At 38.9% G+C, this 12,567-nt stretch overlaps 1 protein-coding gene across 4 annotated transcripts; it reads left to right on the forward strand.

Moving 5' to 3' along the window:
* Window positions 1-6,905: 6,905 nt before the first annotated feature.
* Window positions 6,906-11,670, forward strand: LOC147449817 (uncharacterized). 4 transcript variants are annotated; one of them, XR_015189559.1, is made up of 7 exons: window positions 6,906-7,474; window positions 7,571-7,750; window positions 7,868-7,921; window positions 7,992-8,069; window positions 8,161-8,440; window positions 11,183-11,318; window positions 11,404-11,670. XR_015189559.1 is itself a non-coding variant. In XM_086522700.1 (5 exons), the coding sequence occupies exons 1-5, from the start codon at window positions 7,421-7,423 to the stop codon at window positions 8,248-8,250; spliced, it is 456 nt and encodes a 151-aa protein (XP_086378826.1). In that variant the 5' UTR covers window positions 6,906-7,420; the 3' UTR covers window positions 8,251-9,304. The 4 variants fall into 4 exon arrangements, 2 of the variants coding, with proteins under 2 accessions (XP_086378826.1, XP_086378827.1); XR_015189560.1 differs by lacking the exon at window positions 7,868-7,921 and having other exon boundaries at window positions 6,907-7,474; XM_086522700.1 differs by lacking the exons at window positions 11,183-11,318; window positions 11,404-11,670 and having other exon boundaries at window positions 8,161-9,304.
* Window positions 11,671-12,567: the final 897 nt, after the last annotated feature.

Genomic DNA, 12,567 nt, shown 5'->3' on the forward strand with positions numbered 1-12,567 from the left:
GATCTCCTCTTGTTGAGCTTGTGAAACTCGATAAGGAGGCTTGTTAGGCAGTGAGCTTCTTGATAGGAGATCAATTGCATGGTCATCATCCCTAATTTTAGAGTTAGCTCACTAGAGATGTCATCAATGAAAACATCTTGGAATCCATTTAGGAAATTAGACAACTCTAATTCCTCTTGATTCCCTTTATTGCAGGGATATGGTGTTCCCCAACTCATTAGCATCTATGTACACGCTCTTTTCCCTGTAGGTGAAGTAGATTCTCCTTTAAGGGAACTTCATGTTGGAAGCCATGCGGTTAAACCATGGTGCCCTAACGATAAAATTCTCATGTTTGAGAGGTGAGATGAAGAAATCATTTTTGTCCACATAGCTTTGGACATGAAGCCTTAATTCTCCAATTAAGGAAGTAACTTACCCCCCATGTATGGGAAGCTTCTCAAGCACCTTCCTCATTAAGTTTGTAGAGTCTCTTTTTTACTCAAGAACCCTACCCCCCATTAAGTATGACAAGCACCTCAAGTACCTTAGTCATAAAGCATGACAAGCACCTCAAGCACCTTAGTCATCAAGCACGCACCTTAGTCATCAAGCACGACAAGCACCTCAAGCTTAGGTTGGGTTCCCACCTTAAGCTCAGCCCTAGCTTGCCTAAGGTCAAAGGACTTTTAACACTAACCATTATAGGTCTTTAATGAAGCTAACCCTACGGTATTTTAAACTCCATTAGATGCAAATTTCTCTTTGATAGACTACCTCCTTTTGGACCCTTATTGAGATGTAACCATCTCTCCTCTTGGTCCCCTGCTGAGGTAAGTGGAGAAGCACTTATTGCACATTTCTCTTTGATAGACCATATCCTTTTGGACCCCTATTGAGATGCAACCATCTCTCCTTTTGGTTTCGTAGCCATCAGTCTTTGGAAAGTGAAAAGTGTATTCATTAATTCAAATGGAATCACATGATACGCAAAAGTTCCCCACTTGTTTGCAAAAGTTGTCTTATGTTGATCCTCTGATTGAATAGCCAGTTGATTATAACCTAAAAATATGTCTAAGAAGCTATATGCTTACTTGACAGCCACTTGTTCCAAGACATGATTTGTAATGGGAAGAGGATAGTTATTAGCGAATGGTGGCTATGTTCACTTTTTTGAGATTCACCCTCTCAACTTACCATTCTTTTTGGGCACTACAACAATTGGAGATACCCAATTAGTGCGCTCTATCTCATAGATGAACTCAGTCTCCCTTCAGCTTATCAATCTGTTTTTTGATCTTCTTTGCAAAGGTTTTATTGTAAGTATATAGACATTGTCTACTTGGCTTAGCATGTGGCTTAAGAGGAATTATGTGTTGACAAATTGCATGATCAACCCCCCTAAGGTCCTTATAAGACTAGGTAAATACATCCTTATACGTTTTGAGCGTTTTGATCAATAACTCTTTGTCATCATGAGATAGATCAATAGCAATGTATGCCGGCTTAGGCTCATCACCTGGCTCTCCTAGGTCTATCTTTTTAGCGTCCTTAGGTCCATCGTAATATTTCCTTGGCTCCACCTTTTCCCTAATGGGTTGCTCAATAATAATCTTGTGGTCTTGAATAGTGTGCTTTTTGTAGTGGGAGGGTACACTTATTCTATCCTTCTCTAATTTGTTTTTGTTTTCACTTTCCATCTCCATCATCCACACCTCTTTTATGGTATGTTTCAAAGTGTTATACTTCTTTCTCTACTCAACTTTTGTCCATCGAGACTCTCCAAAGTCGTCAATTGTCTTAGACATGTCCTTGGCTAGTCTAGCAGCCTTTTATTTATTTGGCTTTGCACTTTTTTGAAAAAGTGTAGAGAGTTTTTGTGACACCTTGCCCTTTATGCAATTGTAGGCTCCTAGAAGCATCAAATAAGACAGATTTCCTTCTACATGCAGCATCGGTTTCCTCTTATCTCTCCTTGAGTTTATTTGTATGTGTATTGCTATTGTTGTCGAGGTATTTGATTTGGAAAATCAAAGAATTTCTCAAGCACTATTTCACACTCACTTTCTTGGCCCTCTGATCACTCATCATCCGCACAAAAGTCCAATTTTTCTCGAGCATCCATAGTGTCATAAAAACACTCATAATCTTGCTCTTTAATTTTCGTCTAGACTGCCTTCCATTTCATTACCTAGGGTAAGATCTCGAATAGAAATCTCATCTTTTATACACAGACACTGCACACTAGTCTCTCTAACTCTAGTACTACATCTTCATCCATTTTTCCTTCATGTTTGTCTGGTTCTTCAATCCCAATTATCATGTGAAATGGAATCAAGTCCATACTATTTTTGTCACAAAAATTTGTTGGGGTGATCTCATTGACACAAATATCTAAGGTGACCATATTTAAGTCCACTTCAGGGGTTCCATTCTTTCTTCTGGGAAAGGTTAAGGTATATAATCAAGATTTTCATATGACCTATCTCCTTTTCACTCCTCTTTTTGTAAGGATTTCACATTCAAAAACTCCACACATCCATAGGTGGGCTTTAGAATTTAGCCATGCTAGTATATCAAATTCTGCAGCTGTAGTAGAATTGAATTCCTCTATTGGAGTCTTACTTACATCTACAGTCCCTCAAGTTAATTTGCGTAGTGGTATCTATGTGGCGTAAGCAGATATAATCATAGCCCCAATCTTGAACCATTTTTAACTAGCGCATAATGATGTTCCTAGAATAACATCATAGTTATTCTCAATACAAAAATCTACTATGAAAAATGTATGCTCATATTCAATTCCACAAGAAGTCATCACTACATGCTCTAGAAATCCAATACGGTTCTCAATATGTCCATCATCTAGCTGTAATTTCATTCGTGTCTGTCTAAGAGCAGGTCTGTCCCATTTTTCCCTTTTGAGTTTTCTCCACTCCTCCACTTCTCAACCTATTGTCTCATCAGGATTTTTGATTCCCATTTTTCTCAAGACATCTATTGACATCTCTCCAAATATGAGGTCTGACTTTTAGCATCTCAACTTCAATCAATGTACATCTCATCGGTGTTGACATAATTTTTGCAATCCTTGAGAATCTATGACTGGCTTTTGAGCTCTTTGTGATGGTAGGATCATAACAGTAGATCTTTACTCATATGGTCCTAAGTAGGAAGGCAATTCCTTAAGGGTTTCTCCTCTGCTACTTCTGATCTTTCCATTCCTTAGTCACCATACATGGATTGCATTTCAAACTCCATCATGCCCTGGTCAAGATGAACTTTTGCAATAGGTACCAATTCCCACTGATGACTGCCAATCTAGCCTTCCTAACTGCATCCCAAAGTTATTACGGCCAATTATCTTTGACTTTTGGCATAATAGGATGTCATATGGTAGACAAGCTCATCTATTGTGATCACTGCCACTTGTTACACCACTCCATCTCCACAAGTAGGCACATCTCCAATCCCTTGAGGATGTTGGATCCCCAGTCTACTATCTTTCTCACCTCTTGTTTGAGTTCTATTTGCAAACTCTGTTGTTAGCTAAAGTCTCAATCTCCTTCACCAGTACTTGTTTAACTGAGTCATTTAAGCTCTAACAGGTGGTTGGGGTACTATCCTACCTTTGACAGGCATAGATGGTGGATGTTCCATTAGTGCTTGTTCAACTGAGTCATTTAATCTCTAGCAGGTGATTGAGGTATTATCCCGGCTTGGACATGGATAGATTGTGGAGGTTCCATTAGCACTTGAAGAGTCTCAATCAGCTTTTTACACATATCCAATCTCAATTTTTCTATCTCCACATTAGGATAAGTCATCCATGGATGCTCCATTGCTTGTTGGTTGTCTAGTCTCTCTTCATGAGCCTTCATAATTGCTTCTAATGGCTCAAACATTTTATCGACTAAGACCGAACCTCCTAAATTTGCATCTCTTGTCTCTACTCCACTTAGCTTTTGTTTAATTTTGTGTATTTGTTCTAGTATGAGACTAGACGGAGGTATTGTTGGTTGTTGTAATTGCTCTCGAGTTTATGACAACTCTGTTGTAATAGCCTATAGCTTTTTATGGTACTGGACTCTAACTCTATCCCTCGTAGCTTTCCTTACAAATGTAATAGCCTGTATCTTTTTATGGTACTAGACTCTAGCTCTATCCCTCGTAGCTTTCCTTACAGATTTCACACTCATGGATTTGCTAGAGTCACCACTACCCCGTTCATGAGGAATCCCAATCCTCGAGCAAGTACTTCTGAGCGAACAAGAAACCAAGCAAACGCGTGCAATGAAAACGACCATATCAAGAACTCATTAGTTACTTTGTAGATGATAAGGTAGCAAAGTAAACAATTTCAATCTCAAATACTCTCAAACAAAAGAATTATACTCTTACTTCAACATGTTCATACACATTGATATATAGTTACCAACACATATGTTCAACATGTTCATACACGTTGACATATAGTTACCAACACATATGCAAAATGATGCTAGCAAAGAGAGTATCAATTAAATCCAAGAGCCTCTTAAAAAAACTAAATCCAAAAAGTTGTGCTTACATAGGTAAACACTTCAGGCCACACTATACCACAACAATGGTTGACGACAAAATACCCTACAATGAAAAACTATTACAACCCAAGAGACTTAAGTTACTGCTATCCGTGCTCCACCTAAGGCCTGAAAAAGCTCCACCTTTGTCAAGGCCACTTGGTGCATGAACTCATGGGCCTGGGAGTCCAAACCTAAAACTTGAAGAAACACATAGTAGATATGCTTGCATGGTACATGTGTCAGTCTTTTGGACTCTCTCTTTTGAAAGTCTTCACAGGTACAACATGAAGAATCAGAGAAAGTCACAGAGTATGTAAATCCCTTTGCCCTTGATCCATATGTGCTAACATAGAAAAAATGTGTCTCATTGCACACAATGATAACCTCTTTAACTAATTTTGTTATCATGCATCTGCCCAAATCAACCCTAGTATGAAATTCTTTTGTTAGCTTTGATCACCACAAGAATCTTTCCATATCTATAGTTTGCCCAAAAGGCACTAGGAAGTCTATTTTCTGCTCTAATGCTCTTGTTCAAACCTGCACCTTTAGTTCCTTGTCGAAGAAGCACAAATCCAATAGCTTCAAGTTGTTTGGCCTTAAATTGCAATAGGTTTAACCCTCCAAACACCTGGTGCAGGTCTGGGTGGTCCCACTATCATCTCATGAATCTTTCATGTGTGCATTTTTCTTGTATTGCAAAACCAAACATAACCCTCAACAAACCCTCCAAGATTTGACCCAAATGCGGAGTATTTTTTGCGACTCCAAAAACATGGTGTGACTACCCCATGGTTAGTATCATGTGAGCTTAAATCATCCACATCTGTAATCTGCTTGATTTTGTAGAACCCCAAAACATGTCATCTTATGCCCTGGTTCAATTCTTCTAAATTCCCATATTGTCTTTGCAACCTTTACATCTGGCCAATATTTTGTATCCCCATGTGCAGATGCATACCCTATCCCACCAATGGTTCACATAAACTCAGGCCTATGGCTATACTCCTCCAATACCACACCCAGATCCACAAAGATTGGCCTCTTCTTCTTCATACTTTTCTCCCTTATGTTTGGCCTCTTCATCTTTGGACTTTGAAAACCCATTTCTGCCATCGAGGAATGAGTCAAATCGACCAATTTTTTTGTAGTCGAGGCCGTATATGATCGATTTAAGAATCGTTGGGCAAGATCTTGCATACTGGGGCCATTGCTCATCTTTGCACCTTTAAGGTAGGCATTGTACTTAACATTCTGAAGCACATCTATTGACATAGTTGCCCCAACAGCCTCATGCAAACTAATTTTATCTTTGTAACCAAAGGCTTTCCGCATGCTAGCATGTTTAGTTTCGGATAAGTTGGTGTTTGAGATAGGCAACATGCATGCAATGTGCACACGAGAAAGGGGAATAGCAAGGATTGGGTCCCAATTACTACTATCTTCCTCATGTCAACAATGTGGTTAGGATTGGTCGGCATAGTGCCATAGATAGGTTTCTCTGTGGAGTCATAGTGTGTATCATATCAAGTACACTAAAGGACCGTGCAACATATCACCAACTTCCAAATTTACAATTACTGGCATTGTCACTAATCCAATTCTTTGTGTGCTTTCAATCGCAATGCGGACCTTGAAGGAAGATTTGTTCACCATTGACACTTCAACGGCCTCTATCTTCATCTGCTCACCCATTAGAGTTGATGGATGCAAATTGAATGCTTACGTATTTCAAAATGTTGTTTCACATAAAAACAGAGAGTGCATAGATGTTATCTTCAAACATACGACAAAGCTTGTGACCATGATGTGGTCCATAAATGGTTATGTGTCTAACCATTGTTGGCTAAACTCTCACTTAAGATGGATTATTGAGCTGAAGACTTTCTAAAAAATGAATGATAGAGTGTCAAAACATAAATGTATTTTCTTGCTGATAAAAAGAAGACGGTCAAGAATCTTAGCTTTGATGTTGAACCTAACAATATACTTGTGAGATGCTGACTATTATATCAATTATGACACTTCATGGTGTTGTGAATAAATATCATGATTACTGCTCATGGTTATTTGAGACAATTTAAAATACGTTTATATAAATACGTGAAAATACATTAGATCGTATATTTTAAAAAAGTTAACACATTAAAAAATACATATCAATTTTTAAATGTGAAAATTTAAATTTTGAGTAATCTAATTTTAAAAAAATAATTATCTATAATCTACTTAGGTTTAGTGTAATCCCACCTACAAATTTTGAGACTTACCTCTAAATTTTAAATTTGAAGGTGAGAAAACATACGAAACTTAGAGAATTTTACATTAATCTAGTGTAAAAACCTTCAAATTTAGTCAATTTACCTCTCCTATTTCTCATATGTATGTTTGCCCAGTTTTTGGAAAAAAGCACTGATGTACATCTTCAAACTCGTTCATCCCATCAAACTTAGTGTGTAAGTGACTAGAACGAAAAAAACCCGGCACAAATAGTGAAAAAATCCGTGCGTAAAGAAAGTCACGAAAGCAATTTATTCCTACTGCTAGTACCTATCGGCGCCCTTCATATTTTATTCAATCATTAGCGAGATTCCTCCCAGGCTCCCACAGCAAGATTTCTCTCCCCCTTTCTCTTACCCTCACAAAAGGCAAGTGTCGGATTTGAACTGTCACCCTTACTATTTTCAATCGACAAACAATGAGGTGAGTGAAGCCATCTAGACAGACGCCCGTGGTGTCAGCAACATGTCCCCTCGTTCCCTCAGAATTCCCTTCCTTTCCCTGCTCCTCCTCCTCCTCCTCCTCCTCCTCCTCTGGTGTGGCACGCTTGATGTCCCTCCACCTTGCAGCTACTCTGTCCGAGTGCACCAACTGTCATGCACGCACCTGCCATCGTAGTTGCAAAACGTTTTCCTTTTCATTTCTTGCCGGTATCACGTCAAATTTGTCTCTTTTTTCGATTATACACCAGCTGATACCCCCTACTGCTTCGCACTAATGCTTAGTAATGCCTTCTGAGAAAACAGTTCGCACCTTGCCTTCTAGGAGCTCATGGACGAATGCACGCCGGCGTGCGCCACTTGCTAGGGTTCAAGAACACATCTATGCTGCGGTTTGAGGGCTGCAGGATGGAGATAATCATGCAGTCTTTCGATTCATTTGCAACCTTCAACAACTTGAACCTGTACCCATTTTCAGTTTTTAACGTAGGTTGCCAATTTGCCAGTTTTCTTGAAAAGTTGCGCAGAAAATCTGCTTCTTCAGGTTTGCATAATTCCAGCTTTGTTTCCTTGCATGCCGGCATGTGCTGATAATTGCGAAAGACCAATGCATTTCTTGAGTTAAACCCAATACTTTGTCTCCATCAAGAGGTTCAGGTTGGCAGTCACGCCCATTTGTTGAGTGCATTTGTCGATTCAAAGAGTAAACCTTAATCTACTGATGTAGGTTCACAGTCACATCCCTTTTCACCCTTGCCTCCTCGCATGCCGACGTGTGGTGATTGCTCAAGCCCGTCATTCAAAGGTAATAATGCATATCTTTTACAACAATTAAGATCAAATGGAAACTTCAGTATTTGACGGGAGAACTTAACAAATTTTTGTTCTTAACATAGCCATCCCAATGCTTCTTGAATAAGCACACACTGGCATGCGGTGGTTCAGATTTACAGCTCAATGGAGGCACCTTCAGTGTGGTTCTTTAAAAGCTTGCTCAATCGCTTCGTGAGCTCATGTCTATTGCTTTAAGCAAGGCTTAGATAATAAGCTCACGCCGGCATGCGGAGGTAGAGGGAGAAAAGAAGGCACCAATTGGAGAGCAATGGCAAGCCACAAGTTAGCACATTATACATCTTTTGGAAGAAAGGCAGGACGGCGAGGGTGCCCTCTAACCAGGTAGATTGTGTAAATGGTTTTGCTTAAGAATCTAAATTCCTCCTATGAGGAGGGAGCTCTATCGTGTTTTATTATACAATGAAATCCTTGCATATAAACTTGTATCTATCTTATTTTGGAGTAAGCTTGATATTAATGCAATATTTCAAAATTAAATGGAATATTATGATATTATTTTCAAGCAAAACCCTCATGTGAGGTGCCCTCAAGGGATATGATATGTTTTGAAAATATGCTATATGTACAAAAGAAACTCTATCCAATTTATTTCAAAAACTTCTATGTTGGTATGCTTTGAAAAATCCTTGTGCTCTTGAGGTGTCCCAAAAATAAGGGAACACAATTTGATGTTTGAATGCCAAATATAAATTTTTATGTTGTTTTTTGAGCAACCCAAGCTCCCATTGCCGATCCCAAAGGGGGGAGGAATTTGATAATCTCCCATATGGCCAAGTGGATAGTATTGATTAGGTCTCTTTAGTTTCGGCTACCCAAATAATAGTAGAGATGGAGAGCCCAAGAGGAGGAGATTCTTTCTATGGAGATGGGAGAAGGATTTGTACATGAGATTGATGAAACACTAGCTCTTGAGGAGAATGGTGTTGAAATAATTCCATGGGAGATAAGAAGTGAGGTTACGGCAATGGTTGAGATGGAGGATAAAGAAAGAATCTATTGTTGGAGTTAACCCAACTTGGGCGGACAAAGTGTGAACCTATGCTTGTAATTGCCTTTATTAGGCTCATGAAAACCTAATACAATCTCTCTTTACATTTGTATAGTATATTAGTTTTCTCTTCCTCTCCTCTCTTATCTTGTCTGCTCTCTCTCTCTTGCTACTTGCCATGTCTATACGTGATGCTTTTCGCTTTCATGCCAGGCTCTACAACTGGCATCAAAGCTTTGGTGTGGCGATGGTGATTGGCACGAGCACGACGGCTTTCCTACGACCAACACAAAAGCGACAGAGCTCGCTAGCTATGCTAGAGCTCGGAGCTTGGAGCTTGAACTTGAGCTCGATGGTGGCAGATCTAGTGCGAATTAAAGGCACATCAGAGTGGATCAACAAGATCTCATATCTCAGCTTCCCAGGCGTGCGCAACCCCTTTTGCAAAGAGAGATCTCTTGAGAGAATTGAGGGCATCTGCAGGGTTTTGCTTGCAAGTAGGGACTCGAAGAGATTTGCAGGTTGTCAAACACCAAGCAAGCAATAGGTGAGCTCACAAATTGAAGGCTTAGGAGAATGGAGCAGGGAAATGTGGTGTAAACACACACACTCAAAAAGTGCACACAATCGAGCTGGAATCGGCCATCAAGTGTAGAAAATTGAATAGCACTCAAAAGTGGGAGAAAGGCTTGTGAGCAAGGAAACTGAATTGAGCAGGCCACATGTAGTTGCACTCGGGCAGTGAACAAAGCACCAGAGTCAAGCGAGAGAACTTGTAGAAGCAAAAGCACTGGTAAATTTGGGTGCAATACTAAAGTTGACAGCTCATGGGTAAGTTGCACAATGAATTTGATTGCAACTAAGCATTTGAAGGCAATTAGAGGGAAATTGATTAGGGATCTCCTATGTAGTTGAAGCCTTTGTTAAACACTTGAAGCATCGAGTGAGGCAGCATTGCATGCAGTGCTAGGAGGATTGTGTGTCATCACACACACACACACACACACACACACACACACACACACACACACACACACACACATTGCAACACAAATTGGATATGTTGCAAGGCTATGCAATAGTCAAGGACACTGCAACAAGGGACAAAGTTGGAGCATTTGCAAGTGGACAGTACTAGCGTCCTCGAGTGCAAAAACAAGCAGAGCAAGGTCACAAGCATGTCGAGGAAAATTGGGGGCTCAATTGTGCAGTAGAAATAGTGTTGGCAGCCTAGTGCCACACATATGGCATACATGTTTTTTATTTTGACTTTAATGGAATTTTAAAGAGCTAATTTAGAATATGTCCTTAAGTCTCCATTCCCACAAGCCCATTTGAGTCCTATATCATGGGGATTCCTATAAGCCCCACATGCATCTCATCACATGTATGATTGTCTTTAGGAATATTTTGTCCGTGATGAATATTGTAAGGGACTCGACACTACCCTGGCTAAAATAATAAGAGGCCGAAGGTAAAACCTTCCCTCCATATTTGTGATTGGTCTACTCCTATGTATGATGGATGTATCCAAGAGAACCGTGTGTGTTGAATCCTTTGAGAATCACCACGATGTATCCGAAGGAACCGTGCTATTGTCTTGTTTTTAAAGCTTAAGATATTTTTTAAAGTATGATTTTGCGAATGCTCAAGATAGTATGAAGGCTTCATGGGACCCATTTTGGAATCATATCAATGATGAATTTGAATCAAAGTACTTGAAAAAGCAAATGAAGTTTCAAGGTCTCATTAATCACATGTTCTATGTATCAGAGGGCAACCATTAGACTGTTGCATGGATAGAGGCACTAAAAAAAAAGGTTTTCCACCTCAAAGGAGAAGAATGGTTGAGTTTTACACCTAGGTTCTTGAGATAGCTTTGCTTAACAGCTTGCAAATAATAAATGCGTAAGTTGTTTTATTTTGATTTTATGCATTAAAGAAAACATATTAAAAAAATTCCTTGTATAAATAAAATGATTTCCTTGTCTTTCAATGTAGCATGAATACTCATGCCTTAGTAGCCCCTCATCTTCGTGATGAGATTGTGAATACCACAAACTTGTGTGTCACAGACTGTGAAATGTACGTAAAGGGTTCGCCTGATAAAGATCAAAAGCTTATTGTGCTGATGTACATAGAAAGTATGCAAAGGTTACAGAGCTTTGGTACCCGCTTACACAAAGTTACCTTGGTATATTGATTTATGATGTAAGTTATGATTCAAATGTTTTTCTTTAAATTTTGAATGTCTTTGTAATAAAGATCATTTTAGTAAATTTGGTTTTGACTTTAGGTTCAAATGCCAAAAGAGAAGGAAAGGAGATTAGCGCATGTGAAGCATGGCTTGTCCGAGGAAAACTTTAAGAAAGAAGAAGAGAGAATTCAACAGGAGATTACACACAAATATCAAGAACAAATAGGAAAGGTGTCCAATATATTTGCATTAAATATAAGTTTATTAAAAATGAAAGATTAATTGATTTATGCTCCATGTATGAAGAAAGCTCTCTCCAATTTTTTCAAACCTAATATGTATTTTTTGGTTCTAATGTGGTTCAGATGTGAAATCCATAGTTATGGTATTTCTTGAGAGATTGTAGTATGTATGCATTGCTTGGATCCTCAAGTGATGTGTGCCCCAAAGTTATGGTTGAAGGCATTGCACTAAGTAGGATTTAGCCTTTTTGAGAAATTTGAATGTATAAATTTGGATTTCTTTCTTGAAGATTTGTGGATGAATTTGATTAATGTTTGAAATCCACCTTGAGGTGCCCTAAAAGGTCATGATATTTTTTGAGATATTGCTCCATGTACAAAGAGAACTATGTCCAAATTTTTAAAGCCTACTATGTATCTTTTTGTTCTATTGTAGTATGTATGTTTTGTTTGGGTACTCAAGTGATGTGCTAAAGGGTTATGATATTTTTTGAGATATTGCTCCATGTACAAAGAGAACTATGTCCAAATTTTTTAAGCCTACTATGTATCTTTTTGTTCTATTGTAGTATGTATGTTTTGTTTGGGTACTCAAGTGATGTGTTAAAGGGTTATGGTATTTTTTTAATGTGGCACATAAGCACAAATAGCATGACCAATGTAGATATTCGCTCGGATTTTTCTTTGCTCGGTAGATTTTGCTCAGGTTACGGTAAGACTCCCCGCTCATTTGTCACATTTTGCTTCACTTGTGCTCTTGTCACAACCTTCATTGGCACTTTCACATCTGAATCAGAGCCACTTAAAGAGGATACGACCTCCACAATCTTGGTACAAATTTTTTAATCCACAATCACTACCAGTCACATTAGGAACCTTGTTTACAACTTTAGCTTGGTCAGTCAGACAATTCTTAGCCAAATGTTCTCCATCACACTTGAAACAAGGTACTAGGGTCCTGTTTTGTCTCAGTTGTTGATGGGCATATGGTATTTGGGGGATATGCGTTTGGTTTAGCCTC

Source organism: Adiantum capillus-veneris, chromosome 10 (genome assembly GCF_014529385.1).
Source record: "Adiantum capillus-veneris isolate H3 chromosome 10, ASM1452938v2, whole genome shotgun sequence".
NCBI classification, from domain to species: domain Eukaryota; kingdom Viridiplantae; phylum Streptophyta; class Polypodiopsida; order Polypodiales; family Pteridaceae; genus Adiantum; species Adiantum capillus-veneris.

Excerpts from the sequence above, each read along its gene's own strand:
- LOC147449817 (XM_086522700.1), top strand. The coding sequence starts at position 7,421 with ATGCACGCACCTGCCATCGTAGTTGCAAAACGTTTTCCTTTTCATTTC. Across the intron at positions 7,751-7,867 it reads ACCCATTTTCAGTTTTTAAC|ACCAATGCATTTCTTGAGTT; the intron begins GTAGGTTGCCAA and ends TAATTGCGAAAG. Across the intron at positions 7,922-7,991 it reads GTCTCCATCAAGAGGTTCAG|GTTCACAGTCACATCCCTTT; the intron begins GTTGGCAGTCAC and ends CTACTGATGTAG.